This window comes from Ascaphus truei, chromosome 11 (genome assembly GCF_040206685.1).
Source record: "Ascaphus truei isolate aAscTru1 chromosome 11, aAscTru1.hap1, whole genome shotgun sequence".
In the NCBI taxonomy this organism is placed as follows: Eukaryota; Metazoa; Chordata; class Amphibia; order Anura; family Ascaphidae; genus Ascaphus; species Ascaphus truei.
In genome coordinates, this window is record NC_134493.1 from 37609389 (window position 1) to 37631080 (window position 21692).

General features: G+C 46.0%; 1 protein-coding gene across 1 annotated transcript; it reads right to left on the reverse strand.

Moving 5' to 3' along the window:
• Positions 1-341: 341 nt before the first annotated feature.
• SLC5A11 (solute carrier family 5 member 11) lies at positions 342-21127 on the reverse strand. Its single transcript, XM_075565676.1, has 16 exons — positions 20967-21127; positions 18833-19021; positions 17892-17963; positions 16372-16476; positions 15625-15684; positions 15417-15521; positions 13952-14057; positions 13005-13085; positions 12433-12638; positions 11598-11733; positions 10591-10698; positions 5151-5301; positions 4873-5041; positions 4419-4634; positions 1647-1830; positions 342-1363 (listed from the first exon to the last, which is right to left on the reverse strand). Exons 2-16 carry the CDS (start codon positions 18962-18964, stop codon positions 1146-1148), a joined length of 2049 nt encoding a protein of 682 aa, XP_075421791.1. The 5' UTR covers positions 18965-19021; positions 20967-21127; the 3' UTR covers positions 342-1145.
• Positions 21128-21692: the final 565 nt, after the last annotated feature.

A 21692-nucleotide genomic window follows, 5' to 3' on the forward strand; every position in this document is an offset into this window, starting at 1 on the left:
TGTGCATAAACAAATGCCCACAAACTTCAATGAATTGAAGCAACATTGTAAAGAAGAGTGGGCCAAAATTCCGGATAAAGTGAAACAGAAAACGATTACTTCAAGTTATTTCTGCTAAAGGTGGTTCTACAAGCTATTGAATCATAAGGTGTACTTGGTTTTACACACATGGCTTCTGCATTTTGTCTTTATTTTTGTTAAATAAATCATGACACGGTGTAATATGTCATGTGTTGTTGTTCATCTGAGGTTGTATTTACCTAATTTTAAGACCTGCTAAGGAACAGATGATTGTTATTATGTCCTGATATGTAAAACCATAGAATTCAAAGAGGGTGTACTTTCTTTTTCACACCACTGTATATATGTAGCTCCTCTGTATATACATTACCAATACCTGATTCGGTCACATAATATTTTATAGACACAATCAGGTATTCTTTTATTTTATCAAAAATATTATACTGGTTTATTTGAATCTTTTTTTTCTCCATAAATGATCTGTAAATGTGGATAGTCTGACACCTTAAGAATATTTACTTGAAATCTTGTTTTGGCTTCCTAAAAATATCAATCCATGTGTAATTAGATTTAATTCAATGTAGGCATCTTGCTTTTATCCTTGTGCACGTCGTCTGTATGTTACTAGTCCACTGAAGGTTTGGCCATACCTTGTGATAACTTTCAGTGATCAGTTATGTTATGTGCTCCTCCATCCAGAGGGAGTACCTGTGAGCACCGGATGGATCGTCAACCGGGGTTTACTGTTCCCTATATAGGATTAAATTAGATTGAATTGGCACTGAAGGAAATGTTTAACGCGTCTAGAATTTATTACAGCTGTCCCACCCAGAGTTGGGTAAAATGCCATTTTAGGTGTTCGGAAGGAAGAAAACAACACTCCCTCAAAGACGTTGGGTGTAACGTTAAGATGTTGATGCATTCTTGTTGCTAAACAGCTCTATGTTGTGCCCAGAAGTGTAATGTACAAGGCAGTAGGTTGGCTTTGCTTGCTCACCATGACAACATTTTAGAATTTATTGTTCTCTCCCATAATTTCCTCCAAATTACACTATATGGCTGCACCCATGGGGTAACCCCTCTGGAAGTAAACATGCCATTGAAAACAAAAGTCCATGACCTTCCTAGCTGAAGTAAGCCCACAGGAAGACAGCTGCACTCATGCAGATAATAAGGTTGGCGTTTAACAACTGTTTCACCACAAAAGGTTCATGCAACAAAACTTCAGCTGGCTCAGGTGGGGCAGACGGGGCCTGGTCATGTGTATCTTCCACTTTGCTGTCCATCCCACATATCCAAAATATGGCCTTCTTCAGGCGGGAGGCAGCTGATGGTACATCTTCTGCAACAGATAGTAAGAGGGTAGGAGGGTCACTGGCAGAATACATCCAGAGAGAGAAGAATCAGAGGCGCTTCACAACAAGCTGAAATTATATTTATATTGCTCCCTCCATCATCATAACAGAGGCTTCATCCATGACAAGTATACATCTAGTATAATTGCATCCCATTCAAAGCTTAAGGGTTTTAAATATCAGAGTAATAGAATAGAGACAGGCGACTGTATGTGTGGAATAGGAGCAGCTAAAGCCTCAAGATTCTGAAGAATCATTTATAAAAATCACCTGTGGAATTGTTAATAATCCCATCTGTGGAGCTCGTATCAGTTCTGTCAGGTGTGTTCTCAGCCACACTGACTCCGTTTTGAGCCACAGTGACTCCGTTTTCAACGACACTGTTGCCTGTCGCCTCCTCCTCTAGGCTCTGGGTTACTGGATCCCAACGAGTGGACCAGGTAAGACGGCTGACCTGAGGGATGATGGATACATCCAATCAGCGAGCAGGGAGAAATGTTACATAGTTAAATAGTTACATAGTAGATGAGGTTGAAAAAAGACGTACGTCCATCAAGTTCAACCTATGCTAAATTTAGATGACAGATACTTTATCCTATATCCCAACTTACCAGGGGCGTAGCTATAGCCCGCGCCCTTGGGGGGCCCATTCTCCCTCCGCCATTCATTGGCCCATCTGTTTCTCTTCAGATAGACAGGTGGGGGGAGATGGTACGCGGTGGCGGGCCCCAGCGTTAAACAGAAGGTAAGCCGGCAGAGGAATCAGCAGTTGTTACACAGGCAGAGCAGGACAGCCGGGGAGGAGCGCACTCCAGTGGTCTGACCTGGAAGTCTGTCTTACTTCCGGTGTCTGCTGCTAGAGTGCGCTATTCCCCGGCTGTCCTGCTCTGCCTGTGTAACAGCTGCTGATTCCCCTGCCGGCTTCTGTTTAACGCCGGGGCCCGCCGCAGCGTACCATCTCCCCCCACCTGTCTCTATTACAGGTAAGCTTGGAGAAGGGGGAGAGTTGATGATGAAGAGGGGGAGATCTGATGATGATGAAGGGGAGAGATGGTGATAATGAGGGGGAGAGATGGTGATGATGAGGGGGAGAGATGGTGATGTTGCTGATGAGAGGGAGAGATAATGATGAGGGGGAGAGATGATGAAGGGGAGAGTTGATGATGAGGAGGGGGAGAGATGAAGAGGGGGGAGATGAGAAGGAGGAGGAGGAGGGGAAGAGATAATGAGGAGGAGGGGGAAAGGTGATGAGGAGGGGAGAGATGAGGAGAGATTATGAGAGAGAGGAAGGGGGAGGGAGAAAAAAATTGCAGTCAATATTAATATTAATGGGGCCATGAAATTTTTTTTTTGCCCGGGGCCCGTGCATGTCTAGCTACGCCACTGCTACTTACAGCAGGGGTGCGCAAACTGGGGGGGCACGTCCCCCTAAATTTCAAGGGGTGGCGCGGCGGTTAGAGAAGCCCCACGCTCTTCCCCACGGCATTTAAATTAAATACCGAGGGAGGCGTGAGGCCTCTGTAACTCCCTTACCTGTTCTCTTCGGCGATGCGTCGCCATGGCAACACAGCAGCAAATGACGCCACGTGGTCATGTGGCATGACACATCGCCATGGCAACGTGTGTTAAATGATGCAGCGGGGTAGTGACATCACATGTCCTGTGACGTCATTTGACGGCGAGTCCTTGGAGAGGGGGGCGCGAACGCTGCAGCTGCCAGGCAGGGGGGCACAGCTCAAGAAGTTTGCGCACCCCTGACTTACAGTATATTGATCCAGAGGAAGGCAAATGTTTGTAGGGATATACTATAAACTACCAAATATCTGCGAGATAGAGGAAGCCAAAATACATTTGGTCAATAACCCTCTAAATGAACTGCCCAGTCATGCGTTTCATCCCACCATGTTTCATTAATGCCTATGATATCATACTGCTCCCTTGTAGCTATTAATTCAAGCTCCCTCATTTTATCTGTCAGGCTTCTTGCATTAGCAAGCATGTATTTCAGTTTTTTTTCAGTCTGTACTATTATCTTATCTGCTCCTAACTTTCTACTCAAATTGGATTTAGTGTTTAGAAGTTTTCTAGTATTATCTGTATTTAATACGGGTGTCTCCCTGCTTACCAAACTCACACTTGCCCCCATTCTACCTCCATGACCCCTTGCTATTCCCCCATCCCTATCTATTCTATTTAGTTCGTTATCTGTTTCTTGTCCCTCCCCTCCCCGTAGTTTAAAATCTAGGATGGGGGGACAAGAAACAGATACATCCAATCAGCGAGCAGGGAGAAATGTTACTACTAACCTCGCCCCCAAATCTACATCAGAACCAGTGGGATGAATAGAACAGGGATTATCTGCCTCTGGCTCATTAAAAACATGATAACGGTATAGCAACATCAAAACATTATACTGCAATATGAAAGTTTATCATATAGTCAGAGTATCTGATTTATATGTTACTTCTGGGAACTTCTTGTGCTTTAGATCTAACCTATATATTACAGGCAGTCCTTGATTATCCAACGGAATCCGTTCTGGAAGTAGCGTCGGATAGTGAAACCGTTGTAAAGTGAGTCCCATGTTAATCAGTGGCGGTGAGCGTTGGATAACGCATTCAGGAGTTGAAAAACGGCCCATAGGGAGGCATTGTAAAGCGTTGGATATGCCATTCGTTGTAAAGTGAAACGTTGGATAACGAGGACTACCTGTACTAACAATAAGTAGTTACAGTAATTGGCTGGATCTCTCTGTAATGAGGAATTTTATGGAGACGGGTGGCTGTAAATCTCAGACCCTTTTTGCGTTGGCTTTTCCTTATAAATCATATCACAAATAGTTCTATATGGCACTAAATAGTATTTGAAATGCAAGGTTATTGTCCACATACTCTGTAGAGTTCTCTTGTTCAATCCCAATATTTTTTAAATTGTTTTAGTTTAATAAATGTAATGATCATGTCTGTGAAAAACATGTGGGATATATAGTTGACTAACACAGTCCCCCGACTTACTTGTCTATGATCGGAGTGAGTTTCTTACCATCTCTTTGGAAGGAGGCTCTGTGCACAAGCTTATCACTACCACAATTATCATTGTGAGCAGCCCAAGAATCATGGAGAAGTACAAGTAATGTACATATTTCACCACTCCTGGCCGGGTGTCGGGCTGGTCGCACTGCGGTGGGACATAGATAAAATCCAGCGCCATCCGGATGATGCCCACAGCCAGACCTATGGTCAGTCCCCAGAAGGCACCCTGAAAAATGAAATAAATACTGTTTATATGCATGTTCTAAAATCATCCTAAAATGCAACATAAATGAGATTTCTCAAAATCGAATGTAATAAGCAGTGAACATCATAACGTGCTAACAAACTTGGAACTTTGTCCATGCTTCATTTAGGGTTAGATTCACACTACAGTTCCCTGTTCTAGGAGTACTCCTTGTGGTCTGAAAACTGTGTCACAAGCAGATGCAGAGTGGTTGTTGTACCTTTTCATTCGTACGCTTCCAGAAACAGCCGGCTATGAAGACCATGGCTACGGGAGGCTGGAGGTACGAGCTGATGGACTGAATGTAAGTGAAGAGCTGTCCACCCTGGCTGGCCTGAACCAGAGGGATCCACATAATGGACACTGCCACCAGCACCAGGACAAAGGCCCTAAGAGGTCAAAAGAAAAGATCCATGTTAGGAGAGCTGGAGAACATTGACTGGTTTATGTTTTTTTATGAGTGAGTAGATGGAGCCCATGAACATATAGGTTCCATACCTCCCCACGATCATGAGCTCCCACTCCGAAGAGCGTGGACGGCAGTGGCGCCACAGATCCAGGGTGAAGATGGTGCTCGCACTATTAAAAATGGAAGTCAGTGAGGACATGAGAGCAGCAATCATAACTGACATCATAAGACCTCTTAACCCTAAAAGCAAAGGCAGATGGAGAGTCGGGTGTTAGAGAACTTCAAAATAATCCAACACAACCACCCCACACAACTCATATTGCCACATTCCCTGGAACTCCTTTTAATCATATTGCCACATCCATCATGCCTTATTTGTTTGTGTCCACATCCCATATAACTTGGTTGATCATGTAACTACATTCCAAAAACACTCTGAAGTTATAGTGGCCAAGTACCCTACAAACTGTTATTTGGTCCCAGTGACAAATCCTTTATTTTATAAGGTGAACACATCCTTTATAACAGTGTTTTTCGAACTCAGGTTCACGACCCATTACTTGGTTGTAGGAGATTATTCAATGGGTCGCCACTAGCAGAGTCACCGACAGGGGGGGGGGGCAGAGCTGGGACAATTGTCGCGGGCTCAACTTCTGTGTCCGGCTTCCGGACCCCAGGTCTCCCCAGCTGCTGCGGTGGGGCCTTCACTCCAATCCCTCTGCCGGTTGGAACCGAATGCTGGGCATGCCCAGAACTCGGCTCCAACTTCCACATCCACCATGCGGGACCGGAGGCCGCCCCCCACATGGTGAGTGTGTTTTTTGAGTGGTGGGAGAAATTGAGTGGAAGTGGCAAAAGCCAAGAAATGTTTTGAGTTGTAATGATGCCCCTAATCAACAAGTGAACAGTAACAAGGGGGGGACTGTTGGGTGGGATTAATGAGGGATTGTGAGATCACAAAAGACGACGGAGGACAGTGGATCCTGGAACAAGGGCGCCAGACAATCATCTATGAGGGTCTGGGTTAGAAAGTGATCTAGTCAAGATGTGTTTGAAACCGGGGATGAAAAGGTTAAATTTGTACGAGGAAGTGATTTTACAGAAAAAAAAACTAAGTATGTTTCTAAAACAGTACAATTGCTTTTTCTAAATTGGAAGAAGCTGACACTCTACTGGCGAAGAAGAAGTTACAGGAAAAATGTTGTCTAGAAATAGGCTGTCTCCTATTGAATGTAAAGATATTGGTACACACGTTTACATTTTACATCTAATAGTGGGTGAAGGTTTAGTATTCCGGTGTGCGCCTGCGTAAGCATACCATGTGAGCAGCGACAGAACACAAGGGAAGGGGGTGAAAGACCATATATGGTGATAATCGCATTTAAAGGTCACCTGACACTTTACGCTTTGCATGCGCTTATAAATAAACGCTGTTTTGTTGGTGTGGTGTGGCACAGCTCCTGCAAGAGAAAGCTCTCACCCAGAATTCTGCTATCAATAAAATCCTCTTTTCACTTCAACTCCCTGGGTCTGAGTCGTGACAAATTTGTCTCCTAAAAGGAGAGAGAAATTGAGTGTGGGGGGTGAATTGAGTTTGGTGGAGGGAGGTTAAATTCAGTGTGAAGGGAGGAGGGGATTGAGTGTGAAGGGAGGGTGGATTGAGTGTGAAAGGAGAGGGTGGATTGAGTGTGAAAGGAGAGGGTGGATTGAGTGAAAGGAGAGGGTGGATTGAGTGTGAAAGGAGAGGGTGCATTGCGTTTGAAAGGGGAGGGTGGATTGCGTGTGAAAGGAGAGGGTGGATTGCGTGTGAAAGGAGAGGGTGAATTGCGTGTGAAAGGAGAGGGTGGATTGCGTGTGAAAGGAGAGGGTGGATTGCGTGTGAAAGGAGAGCGTGGATTGAGTGTGAAAGGAGAGGGTGGATTGTGTGTGAAAGGACAGGGTGGATTGCGTGTGAAAGGAGAGGGTGAATTGAGTGTGAAAGGAGAGGGTGGATTGAGTGTGAAAGGAGAGGGTGGATTGAGTGTGAAAGGAAAGGGTGGATTGAGTGTGAAAGGAGAGGGTGGATTGAGTGTGAAAGGAGAGGGTGGATTGAGTGTGAAAGGAGAGGGTGGATTTAGTGTGAAAGGAAAGGGTGGATTGAGTGTGAAAGGAGAGGGTGCATTGAGTATGAAAGGAGAGGGTGGATTGAGTATGAAAGGAGAGGGTGGATTGAGTGTGAAAGGAGAGGGTGGATTGTGTGAAAGGAGAGGGTGGATTGAGTGAAAAAGGAGAGGGTGGATTGAGTGTGAAAGGAGAGGGTGGATTGAGTAAGAAAGGAGAGGATGGATTGAGTGTGAAAGGAGAGGGTGGAGTGAGTGTGAAAGGAGAGGGTGGATTGAGTGGGAACAGAGAGCGTGGATTGAGTGTGAAAGGAGAGGGTGGATTGAGTGTGAAAGGAGAGGGTGGATTGAGTGTGAAAGGAGGGTGGATTGAGCGTGAAAGGAGAGGGTGGATTGAGCGTGTAAGGAGAGGGTGGATTGAGTGAGAAAGGAGGGTGGATTGAGTTGGAACGGAGAGGCTGGATTGAGTGTGAAAGAAGAGGGTGGATTGAGTGTGAAAAGAGAGGGTGGATTGAGTGTGAAAGGAGAGGGTGGATTGAGTGAGAAAGGAGGGTGGATTGGGTGGGAACGGAGAGGCTGTATTGAGTGGGAAAGGAGATTGTGGATTGAGTGTGAAAGGAGAGGGTGGATTGAGTGTGAAAGGAGAGGGTGGATTGAGTGTGAAAGGAGGGTGGATTGAGTGTGAAAGGAGAGGGTGGATTGAACGTGAAAGGAGGGTGGATTGAGCGTGAAAGGAGAGGGTGGATTGAGCGTGAAAGGAGAGGGTGGATTGAGCGTGTAAGGAGAGGGTGGATTGAGCGTGAAATGAGAGGGTGGATTGAGTGAGATAGGAGAGGGTGGAGTGAGTGTGAAAGGAGAGGGTGGATTGAGTGGAAACGGAGAGGGTGGATTGAGTGGGAAAGGAGATTGTGGATTGAGCGTGAAAGGAGAGGGTGGATTGAGCATGAAAGGAGGGTGGATTGAGCGTGAAAGGAGAGGGTGGATTGAGCGTGTAAGGAGAGGGTGGATTGAGTGAGAAAGGAGAGGGTGGAGTGAGTGTGAAAGAAGAGGGTGGATTGAGTGGGAACGGAGAGGCTGGATTGAGTGTGAAAGGAGATTGTGGATTGAGTGTGAAAGGAGAGGGTGGATTGAGTGTGAAAGGAGAGGGTGGATTGAGTGTGAAAGGAGAGGGTGGATTGAGTGTGAAAGGAGAGGGTGGATTGAGTGTGAAAGGAGAGGGTGGATTGAGTGTAAGGAGAGGGTGGATTGAGTGTGAAAGGAGAGGGTGGATTGAGTGAGATAGGAGAGGGTGGAGTGAGTGTGAAAGGAGAGGGTGGATTGAGTGGGAACGGAGAGGGTGGATTGAGTGGGAAAGGAGATTGTGGATTGAGTGTGAAAGGAGAGGGTGGATTGAGCGTGAAAGGAGGGTGGATTGAGCGTAAAAGGAGAGGGTGGATTGAGCATGTAAGGAGAGGGTGGATTGAGTGAGAAAGGAGAGGGTGGATTGAGTGTGAAAGGAGAGGGTGGATTGAGTGTGAAAGGAGAGGTTGGATTGAGTGTGAAAGGAGAGGGTGGATTGAGTGTGAAAGGAGAGGGTGGATTGAGTGTGAAAGGAGAGGGTGGATTGAGTGTGAAAGGAGGGTGGATTGTGTGTGAAAGGAGAGGGTGGATTGAGCGTGTAAGGAGAGGGTGAATTGAGCGTGTAAGGAGAGGGTGGGTTGAGCGTGTAAGCAGAGGATGGATTGAGCGTGTAAGGAGAGGGTGGGTTGAGCATGTAAGGAGATTGGGGATTGAGTGTGAAAGGAGAGGGTGGATTGAGTGTAAAAGGAGAGGGTGGATTGAGTGTGAAAGGAGAGGGTGGATTGAGTGTGAAAGGAGAGGGTGGATTGAGTGTGTAATGAGAGGGTGGATTGAGTGTGAAAGGAGAGGGTGGATTGAGTGTGAAAGAAGAGGGTGGATTGAGTGGGAACAGAGAGGCTGGATTGAGTGTGAAAGGAGATTGTGGATTGAGTGTGAAAGGAGAGGGTGGATTGAGTGTGAAAGGAGAGGGTGAATTGAGTGTGAAAGGAGAGGGTGGATTGAGTGTAAGGAGAGGGTGGATTGAGTGTGAAAGGAGAGGGTGGATTGAGTGAGATAGGAGAGGGTGGAGTGAGTGTGAAAGGAGAGGGTGGATTGAGTGTGAACGGAGAGGGTGGATTGAGTGGGAAAGGAGATTGTGGATTGAGTGTGAAAGGAGAGGGTGGATTGAGCGTAAAAGGAGAGGGTGGATTGAGCGTAAAAGGAGAGGGTGGATTGAGCGTGTAAGGAGAGGGTGGATTGAGTGAGAAAGGAGAGGGTGGATTGAGTGTGAAAGGAGAGGGTGGATTGAGTGTGAAAGGAGAGGGTGGATTGAGTGTGAAAGGAGAGGGTGGATTGAGTGTGAAAGGAGGGTGGATTGTGTGTGAAAGGAGAGGGTGAATTGAGCGTGTAAGGAGAGGGTGGGTTGAGCGTGTAAGGAGAGGGTGGATTGAGCGTATAAGGAGAGGGTGGGTTGAGCGTGTAAGGAGAGGGTGGGTTGAGCGTGTAAGGAGATTGTGGATTGAGTGTGAAAGGAGAGGGTGGATTGAGTGTAAAAGGAGAGGGTGGATTGAGTGTGAAAGGAGAGGGTGGATTGAGTGTGAAAGGAGAGGGTGGGTTGAGTGTGTAATGAGAGGGTGGATTGAGTGTGAAAGGAGAGGGTGGATTGAGTGAGATAGAAGAGGGTGGAGTGAGTGTGAAAGGAGAGGGTGGATTATGTGGGAACGGAGAGGGTGGATTGAGGGGGAAAGGAGATTGTGGATTGAGCATGAAAGGAGGGTGGATTGAGCGTGAAAGGAGGGTGGATTGAGCGTGAAAGGAGAGGGTGGATTGAGCGTGAAAGGAGAGGGTGGATTGAGTGAGAAAGGAGAGGGTGGAGTGAGTGTGAAAGAAGAGGGTGGATTGAGTGGGAAAGGAGATTGTAGATTGAGTGTGAAAGGAGAGGGTGGATTGAGTGTGAAAGGAGAGGGTGGATTGAGTGTAAAAGGAGGGTGGATTGTGTGTGAAAGGAGAGGGTGGATTGAGCGTGTAAGGAGAGGGTGAATTGAGCGTGTAAGGAGAGGGTGGGTTGAGCGTGTAAGGAGAGGGTGGGTTGAGCGTGTAAGGAGAGGGTGGGTTGAGCATGTAAGGAGACGGTGGATTGAGCTTGTAAGGAGCGGGTGGTTGTTTTTAAGAAAGCCATGTCATAATTTTTTCTTTGGGTCGCGGTCAAAAATGCTTTTGTTTCTTCTACTGAGTCCCGAGAAAAAAAGTTGGAAAAACACTGTTCTATAAGCCTCTTATTTGATCTTGTAGCCACCTCCCCAATAAATACTTAAGCCACTCAGGACTTAGGTCCCCAATGGGATATCGTTTCGGCAAATCCTAGATATGAAAACTCCTCGATATCTCTCACCAGTTGGCAATAACTCAATAACCATCTTGGGGTAGGCAATATCCGAACATCCAGATGGGTTCCCACAGATGTCCTTGCAGAGCTCAGGGTCTGTACACGCCACCTGGTCTGTTGGAAAAGAATGACTTCATCTTGCCAGCCAATTACATTTACCTGCAGTGATTATATTACCACCTGTTTAGCCCTTAGTGGGCTGATTTAATGACCTGTTCCTGAGTACCAATTTCCTTAACCTCAATGCAATGCGTTGTTAGCCCCTCCGCACCGAAGAGGCTATTTGAAGACGGATGTATAATATGGGGGACTATGTAATGTTATTATCTCCTGATAATCACACAGCACCCAGATGCTTGATGACTTGTCAGCGATTATACCATGTATTGTGGTTACAACTACAAATTATATGCAAATTCTGCCTTGTCTGTAAATTTCTGCGGGATTGTTTTTTTAGCATTTTCAAACATCAATTTGGCTACTTAATGTTAGGTCGGGACTACCTAATGCAGGGCGGGCAACTCCAGTCCTGAAGGATCACCACAGGGTTAGGTTTTCACCATATCCCTGCTTCAGCGTAAGTGGCTCAAAGACTGAGCTACTGATTGAGCCACCTGTGCTGAAAACCTGACCTGTTGGTGGTCCTTGAGAGCTGGTGTTGCCCAGTGGTCCACAAAGCTCATGTAACAACAACAGCCCATGTCATTCCATTAAAAGCTTGCAAATGTTCTATGTGTCAGGCTCGTGATTCCTTCTGGGACATCTGACCGAAATGTAAAGACAAGTAATACAATTTTACTGTCCATCTAGATGCACATTTAGGAGCTTGGTACATTGGGTCAAATTTTCAATGTTGTTCTAAACTGTAACACATACTGTACAGCCCATTCGTGTGAACAGGCCTTAAGGTGCGTTACAGCTTTTTACCGCTTAGATAGTAAATAGGAGTCAAAGTCTCTTCCGATTCTTTGTCCATCTCCTCTTATGCATAACTCTAATGGGAGCCTTGTTACCTGTAAAGAGAACCCTGCTGATCATTCCTGGCAGCACCATCAAGAAGAGAGGTAAAACCTTCAGGTACGCAGCTAGCAGGGAGCCACCCTTAGCATGGGAGAGGTTCTTGGCAGACAAAGATCTCTGAACAATTACCTGTGAACAAGGACACAGAGAGGAAAAAAAATGGTTCACTCCACTGGTAAGCAAGGAATAGCTGGAGCCATATGATCCGTGATGATACAATATGTTTGGACACATGGTGACCAGAACACACTTCACACTTGTTCCTTAACAATCACCTCAAGCTATTAAATGTTTTTCATGAGTACTATATACATAATTCAGTACACATTTGCCTAAAAGAATCTCTGTTCTTCTCACGTGCTGCACCATCACCCCATCTGTTGTACTAATCCAGACTGCAGCAGTCTGAATATACAGATAACACCCTAACCACAAACTTGCAATGATTCCTATGAATTTATAGTGTTGTTAGTCTTGAGCAGCTTGTCATGTGCGGTGTTGTGTTGATTATATGTGTTCTGCATTGTATTGTGGTATGCTATGATCTGTAGGTACAGTATTGTGCTGGGTTTCATTATACTGTATTGCTTGGGTTGAATCCCATTTTACTGTGTTTTGTTCAGTTATGTTGTGTTGTATTGGGTTTGTGTATGTTGTGTTCAGTTATGTTCTGCTGTATTGGGTTTGTGTATGTTTTGTTCAGTTGTGTTGTATTGGGTTTGTGTATGTTTATCTTCATCTGGCTGGAATCGGCAGCATTTGCTTTGAGTTTTCCTAGGTTTCAGTTGTGTTGGGTTCATATAGACACAGTGTATATTAAGTGTGTACCTGGTCAGTGCACCAATACCAGAGAGATGTTATGGTCATTCCCACCAGGATTCCAGGCCAAGGAAGGTCAGAGGTGACTGGGTCCCGGAAGATGTGGAAGGCGTCCTCTCTGGGCATCCCACAGCTACTATTACCCGTATGGCTTTTGGGAATGGCATTAAAATACTGTTCTTCCAATGCGTCATAGCCCCCGACTTCTATAAAACCTATAAGTAAGATAGAAGAGTACTGTATAGCAGTATACTAGTGACCTATGCTGTGCAACACTACGGCGACTTCATTCTCCAGAAAACATGCACTCCCATCACACATTACAAGCGAACCAAAGGCAAATCAAGCAGATGCACAGGGCCATATTTACTAAGTGGTGCTAAATCACAAGTCACCTTCTGGGGCTGGAAGATAGCGTATGGACCCATTGACTTGAGTGGCTTGTAAGGTGCCTCTTTGTTGCCAGAAAGGCCCTGCCCTGCTTAGCAATTATGGGCCGGGAGTCCTTGATCATTGTACGACACTCAGCAAGGCAGCAGACCGATAGCGCAATTCCAAGACGTAAACTCAGCGATACTCACTATAAACCATGAGAATGACGGCTCCAATAATCATTATTATCGTCTGCAGGGTGTCGGTATATATCACTGCGGCCAGCCCGCCTACAACGGGAAGAGCAAAGCGCTTCTCAGTCTCTAGTTGATACGAGTTTGTTAAGCCGAGGGTGCTCAACTCCAGTCTTAAGCTATTTACATTTTCAGTCCTTTGATATAATGGAAGCGACTTCTCCAGATTCCCGAGTGTCACTGTTGCATAGGAATCCCAAGTCTTGTTTTAATATATACAGGGCATATACTATACTACGCTATGCATGCATCCATTAAAAAGATATAGGGGCCTATGCAGAGAGCAGCGCTATTTCGAAATTCGCCATTTTTTGGAGAAAATCGCGCAGAAAACAGCAGAAAATGGAGATTTCCGAAAAACGCGCCAATTTTTCTTTTCTATTTGTAAAACTCGCCTCGCGGCTGGCGAAAACCTCAATCTCGCCAGTTTTACAAATATTCTAATGCAGAGAGCCGCGAACGGCATCTAGCGGCTGTTCGCGCCAATAAAATGGCGCGATTGTCTCCTTTTTGCCTCGCCAGAAAAAATTGGCAAGAAGCGGCCGCTCGCGACCATTGCAAAGGGAAAAAAAAAGGCGCGAATTTGTTTTTACACGTTTCTGAAGCGCGCATCTCGCCAATTTAAACTCGCCACACGCATCCATGTTAAACATAGCAGAATTCGCACTTTTCTGCATATGGAGAATAAAACTCTCCAAAAAAGCTACTTTTTAATAAATTCGCCATTTTTCAAATTCGCTGCTCTCTGCATAGGCCCCATAGTGTTGTCTTTTGTGACATCTAACATTGCTAGAACTGCACCACCTACATATGAGCCCTGTAGGATCCACGTACTATGATTCTGAGCGTTGAAAATAAAATATATTATCTTCTATATTCTTTATGGGAAATCCATTACTTACCAGCTACAGTATAGATGGCCGTGATTACAAGCAGCGCCGTCACGGCCACGTATAGATCCCAGTGCAACGCCTGCTGAATGAACAGTGCTCCAGCATACATGTCAACCTATAGAAGAAGCAGAAACAGAGGGTGTTCCAAAAACACATGTATAATATGACCTGTGACCAGCCACCTGCAGAAGGGATCATTGCAATCTCTACATTGTGCAGCCTTTCTGCACCTTTTTTTTTGACCAACCTTGCCTTTTCCAAGACCGACACTAATCTCACGGACCTCTGAATTAAAAAGGGGGACATTATCTAGGAGAAAAAGACATTAACTGAGCCTGTCCTGTTATCCAGGAGTAGATTCGAGATCATTTTTTTTTTTTTAACCCCGTGACCCTCGCATTCTGTAAAAGATCTTGGAGGAAAACCTGAGATTTGAGGATTTACACGTGGTCACAATGCACACACAAATCTATTTGCCATTAGGCCAGGGGTGGGAAACTCCAGTCCTCAAGGTCCACCAACAGGTCAGGTTTTAAGGATATCCCTGCTTCAGCACAGGTGGCTCAGTCAACTGCTTGAGCCCCCTATGCTGAAGCAGGGACTGATTGAGCCACCTGTGCTGGAGCAGGGATATCCTGAAAATCCCACCTACTGTTATGTGTCTCATAAAACTCTGTGCTACATTATATGGGGAGACCTTTGCGGTAATGGGGTTTAATATTTTACATAATGTACTGTACATGTTTACAGCAGGCCCCCGGCGTTCTAAGGACCCGCCACAAAGCGAAAATCACCGAAAAGCAGAACCAGCGATTTTCGTTGTGTGTGCATGTGCAGTCCGGCAATGCGCCGACCTACGCATGCGCGACATCAGCAAAACTCTCAATTCTGCGCATGCGCGGACATGGCGGTCCCCTTCTCTGTACCGCCGTATCGACGAAAAAAGGAGCGCCGAGAAGCGGGGCCTTGCTGTATTTAAAACGGCAGTACCAGGGGTAATCTAGATTTCGCTGCTACGTGTTGCTTGAAAAAATGACTATACAAATATTTGACTTTTTTCCCCCAAAAAACAATGTTTAAAAAACAAAACACAAAACTATCAATTGTAGTTTTTGATTGTGTTATTAAAGATGCTGCGTGTAGCCAGAGTGGTTTTATTGTCTGTGAGCCTGAGCTTCACCCCTACCTGTCATTCCCCATTATCTCTTGCCATACACTGCTTCCTCTGCAGCCAGGGATTCTGGGTAATGGCATGCAAATGAGCACAGCGTGTCACTCTTTACTTCTAGCCAATTTTAAAAGCCAGACACCAGCAATGCCACATGAAGCCTAAAAAGCTGAGCGCAAGGCAGCCCTAACGTGCTATTGAATAATAATGTATGATTTTGGTAGCACGTAGAGGAAATGGTTCGACCGTAAGCCGCAGACACTGCTCGCCGTTTCTATTAGAAGTGAATAACCCTTTGTTGCTCACGGAGATTTTGGTGAATATGTAGATGAACAGGTAGAGAATGGCCAGGAAGATCTGAATCCTTTTCCCTCCGAATCGCCTCTGCAGGTACTCGGGCATCGTGGTGACCTACACGGGATATAAGTCTCAGATCTGACTGCCCCGGGAGATCTCACCACCAGGGCGGGGATGTAACAGTTACAGGAGAGGAGAGGCGGACGTCGGAACTTACCCCTGATGATATGTAAATAGGCAGAAATAACCAGGCCAGGACGAGGACACAGAACAAGCCCTAGAGAGAAAAAGTGTAGTGTTAATAATGAACCCTTCCTCTGGCAGGAAAGAGGTTAACCCAGGGGTTCTCAAGACCCCCCACCAAGTCAGGGTTTCAGGATATCCCTGCTTCAGCACTGATTGAGCCACCTGTGCTGAAGCACGGACTGATTGATCCACCTGTACTGCAGCAGGGACTTATTGAGCCACCTGTGCTGAATTAAGGACTGATTGAGCCACCTGTGCTGAAGCAGGGATAGCCATAAAACCTGACCTGTTGTGGGGGGGGGGGGGGCCTTGAGGACAGGAGTTCAGAACCCCTGAGTTAACCAATTCACACCCAAAGGGATCTGCAATCTATTACAAATGTTTTTTGTAAGGTGCTTTGATTAAAAGTGTATTTTCAATGAAATACTAATATATTGCATTGTAGGCACACACAAAAAAATATAGTACAGTTATTTCCTATTGTGGCCAATGTCACCTGTTTACAACACTGTACTCATGTCTCAGGTGCATTTGCAAAATCTGTTTGTGTTGGAGCGGGAGTTCGGCTGGGCAAGTGACACATTATTTACCTAGTCCTCAGTAACTGTACCTAGCAAGACATTGTGCAGTGTCTTCCTAGCGCCTCCTCTGTCCTGTTACCTTCGGTGCTATGTACACTAGTATTACTGAAGCATTGTTGTTGTAATGAAGTACTCACATTCCATTCGTAGGCAGTGACACCAATTCCCGAAGCTGCACCTGAACCAGCCAAACCGATGAAATGTCCACTCCCCACGTTACTGGCAAACAAGGAGGCTCCGACCTGCAGGCATGGGCCAGGAAATATCAGGCGTGAACGAGAAGGCCAGGAGCCATGTCTTATCTAGCGGAAGACGGCAGAGACACTGCCATACTCAACCACTAAGTCCTCCAACCATTTGCCCAGTGGGGAAAAGCTCATAACAAAGAGAAAGACCAGTGTTATTGAAACACACACAAAACGATCCTTCCCATTACTATTAAAATTGAATTTATATATATATATATGCAGCCAGGACTGGTTTCCTTGGCTACCAGTCTGCCCTCCCTGGCAGTAAGTCCTGGTAAAAGCAGGTCTGCCAGGAGTTATCATGGGTTTCCCCCACTCGCAGTAGCTTCTTGATTGACAGGGGAGGCGGTGCGACTAGGCCTGTGTGTGTCCAATCAGGGACTCAGACCTGGTACCTACTTCCCTTGTACTTAAGGAGCTGCACTGCTAGATTTAGTCAGTGCCTCTACCTGCTTGAGAGAGGCTGGTCTACCCACAACAATTGTGCAGGGCTCTGCCAATCTGTACTCCCTCCCCTAGGGGATTGGATGGGAGACTTTCCCCCTTACTCCATTAGGGAGCAAGGGAAGAGCAGGGACTGCTTCAGGGTCCCTTGGCCTGTAGTGGAGGTCCAGGGTACATCCTGAAGGTGAAGCCCCAAGAAGTGTCTCTGATGTGCATGCTGTAAGAACTGAGCGTGCTGTCAGAATAAAGTGATCCTGTTCAAAGATATCTTCCTGCCTGAGACTACAATCTATCAGGGGGAGGGGAAGTAAGTTCTCCTGCAGGGATTGTCCCCACATCCCGGGGGCCTGCAAGAGATGGAGGTGCTGTCACCGTGAGAAAGAATCAGTTACTACCCAGAAAGCCTGTCCGGTTCTCCTCCACAACAACGCGGGAGACTCAGATCTACTGTGAGCCAGCAGGTATGCACCACACCACACCGTGTAATGGCAGAAGCTCCCAGAGAGGGGCGGGGAACACCTTTACATATAAACACACACTTTTGTAAAACGCTGTAAACACTGTGGGCGCTTTATAAATGTATATTTACACAAACACACACACACACATACACACACTCTTACATCACTAACATTCAGGGACAATTTAACACCTTAAGTCATAAATCACATACTGCACAGGGGGAAGGGATAGGCTTCAGTCACAGATACATTCTGAGATGCACTGTTTCTAAGTAAAACCCTTGCTTGCTTTATCCATTGTAACATCGCCGGAAGAAGAGATCAGTGTCTCTCGAAAGCTCGCACAAATTAAAGCATTTCGTTAGCCACATCTATCGTCTATGCGGTTTTTATTTTTTTATATATATATATATATATATATATATATATATGAGTGCGGGAGTTTCTGATGGGATGTTCCCCAGAAGGGTTAACACAGTGTACTGATAGAAGTGAGATACTTACAGGCCACCATACCATGTCCTTTCCAGCTAGGAAGTAACCCTTCACTGTGCTCCTCTTGGTGCGCCACATGGACTGCCAGAATAAAGGGGGAAATGGTTACTATAGAGATTATACATTGTGTTATTTTCCTATAGCCAGTCAGTCCCCGGATGCCCTATATCAGGGGGGGGGGGGCAACTCCAGTCCTCAAGGGCCACCAGCAGGTCAGGTTTTCAGGATATCCCTGCTTCAGCACAGGTGACTGAATCAGGGGCTCAGTCAATGACTGCACCACCTGTGCTGAAGCAGGGATATGCTGGAAACCTGACCTGTTGGTGGTCCTTGATGACTGGAGTTTTTTATACCTGCCCTACACACTCTCCTGCCCTACACGCTCTCCCGCCCTACACGCTCTCCCGCCCTACACGCTCTCCCGCCCTACACGCTCTCCCGCCCTACACGCTCTCCCGTCCTACACGCTCTCCCGCCCTACACGCTCTCCTGCCCTATACACTCCTGTTCACTTATTGTTAAGGCTAACCACGTTTCGATGTGCGCTCTCCACAGCCTTTACACATGGATTATTTAGCTTCAAATGGGTTATTCGGCCATCGTTAGCAGGCTCTGATAAATACACGTGTTGCCTTTAACATTGCTATTTAATGTCCCTATGAACAGCAGTTCTGTCTGTCAATGGGACCCATTGAAGAAAACCATGGAAGAGCCAAATTATTTCAGTCTACATCAAAGAGTGCAACACTGGCAGTTGCGATTGGAAATGCTGCTAGGTGAGCGGATATAGTGCTTCAACCAGGTGGGTTCTGGGAGCTTTCTCCTCTTTTTGAGTAGGATTTACATTTTTGTGTCATGCATCATGAAGATACGTTAAATGGTATTCATGGGATGGAAGGAATCAACTATCATAAAACATTGTTGGTGCAAGGTGAGCAATTGCTTCTTACCCACAAACCCACTAGCATCACAAACACAAAGTACAGGACCAAAACCACAATGTCTCCAACTTCAAGGGATTTCTTGGGGAAGGCTTCCTTTGTTGGGGTGGTGTGTGATGGAGACTGGCTGCTGGTCTCCATGGTTCCACCGATCTCAGTGTCCAGTATCCAAGGTGGTCAACTTTGAATGAGGATAATCTGTTGTAAGAGAGAGTGGCCAACAAAGACGTATTTGAGGTTTCAATACTTACATTGCAAGTTAGGATTCTAGACTTCATTTAAAAGGGCCAATATCATTTTAAAACAACAGAGCCAAACGGTAGGTTTGTTTTGCAATTTTAGAATCATTTTCAAATTGGTTGAGTGAAAGCAGTCTTACATAATTGGTAGATGCAATAAACACAATCCAAGTGCTTGCTTTTCTCTTGGAGCTGGGGAACTTTATTTAGGTTTAAAAAGATTCACTAAAGCTGCATTGTCACTTACATAGCCATGTTTGCGTTTAGGAAAATTCTGACTGTCGTAGGCCCCGCTCACACAGCACGCTACACGACGTGCGCGCGCTTACGTGCACGCGCGCGCTCGTCACTGATGCCTGGCAGCCAATGGTAGTGTTCATTATTGAAACTACCATTGGCTGCAAAGTGTGGCGTCGACGCTGCTGCAGTCGCAGGAGTCTTTTCAAACTGTGATCTCCGGCTGCAGCAGCGCGACGTCAATTTCAGCAGCCAATCAATGTCCAGACATTAACATTGACTGGCTACTGAAATTGACCAGAGATTCAGCAGTGAAATCGGAGGGACCCCCCCTCTCAGTATATGATCGCTGCGGGACCCCCCCTCACACACACACACAATGGATTTGTGCTTTTATTTTATGTTTTCTTATGATGCATCGCAAAGCCACCCTGCGCCCATGACACACGCCCTCGCATCCCCTCCCCGAACGCTCTCACACTCTTCCTGGATGTCGGACCATTCTGTCTGCTGGGGATGGTCACACATCGCCCAGCAGATGGAGGCGCGCGCGCGCAGCGTCGCAATACCCCCTGTGTGAACGCGGCCTTAGCTGAGAGTTTAAAGACTTATTGAATTAAAGGCACTTGTCTTGTCAACTGTGAGTGAGCAAAGTAAAGAAAATGAGTCTCGATATCTCACTAGTCCTGTAGAACAAACTGCTGAGCATCCCTTCATCCAACAGTAGACTGGAGAATCCACAAGATAACGCTGTCATTTCTCTAGTATAATTCAATGTATATGTTGACTGATCATTGGTCTGGGAAGTAGGAGACTCCGAGCCAGTTCAATGTACAATGATAATTCAATCTTTCAGTGCTGGATGGGTCAACAAAGCCCTTTGGTCCCATTCAGCTCTGTAAAGAGTCAGAAGGGCCCTGGCGAGCCGACCATTTCAGATGACTTTGGGTAATTGCCTTTATCTCCGTGTGCCTCATCTGTTAAATAAAAGCTTGCACGCTCAGTAACAGGGATTAATTCCACCTGTACCGTTCGTCTGTGTGCTGCAGAGGAATGAACTTCTGTTACTTAATGAGAGGACCAATTGTGACTTTGCTCATGTCATGGAACTACACTCGGAAACCCAGGCACATCACTCATAAAACATACTAAGCACCGAGAGTGTTAAGTTGCTCTCACTCACCACACTTGAATGAACCTGTATTACAGATGTGCACCCCAACCATAGTTATATTGCCTGTGCCCCGTACTATACACATGTTGGCCACTTTAGATCCTATAGAACAGAGGTCCCCAACTCCAGTCCTCAAGGACCACTAACCGTGCAGGTTTTACGGATACCCCTGCTAGAGCACAGGTGGTTCAGTCAAAATGAATGGGCCACCTGTGCTAATGAGAGGCTATCCTTAAATCCTGCACTGTTAGCGGTCCGTGAGGACTGGAGTTGGGGACCTCTGCTGTAGAAGGTGCATGACTTGTCGTGTTGTGGGGCCCTTGTGTAATGTGCTGTGGGATTCTTCAGAAGTACTCAGATAACGGCACACAGGAAACACGTAACACGCAGACAAGAAGCCAACAGGTAAGAGCACAAAGGTAAGATCTTCCACAAATGTACACACTGACAAGCCATAAGTATACTATGTATGTACCTCCAACTTGGAACTTACCCTCTCTCTCTCCTCTGCGTCCCTCGTTGCTCACAGAGAATGGAAAGGAGCGAATGAGAAAGCTGAAAGGGAGAAGTGTTTGCCACAATTCCTTCAGTTCTGGGTCACACACAGCATCTGCACGTGGGGTCAAACTCCAAAGTGTGACTTAGAGCCCTGGTTAAAGTGTAAGACTGGAAGTGAGAGAGAGGGCTCCTGCAGTCCTGGAATGTGTTAGTAACACGCACCTTGCATTTCCTGAACTCTATCATGGCTGAGCCAGATTAACAAGGGGGTGACTTGTACTGTACCTGCCTTAAACATGCTGCTGCCAAGAGGCACTGCATCTAGTTTCCATTCTAAAGACAGGTGACGGCTCAGGGGGAGGGGACCTGTATATTAGCAGGGATATTATTTATAGGTAAATGTGAGTTGTTACTATTTATCAATCTACACAGTTTAGACAAACTATCAAACACAGTCATTATAGATTTATCCAACCCAAAAAGAGAGGCTTTCACAGTTATTAAAGCCCCTCGTTGCTATAGGGGCTTTTACTCATTTAAGTCAAGGGGTTAAAGGTGAAAACATTATATTAGATCGAAAAAATATTTGGACACTTTTGTTGATGGGACCTATTCACAAACCTTCTTACTCTGCTCACTGTGGTTAATTCACAAAAGTGTATTAATTTACCACTATACACAGAACGTCCAGGCACGAAATTCTGATTGGCTCATCTTTTGT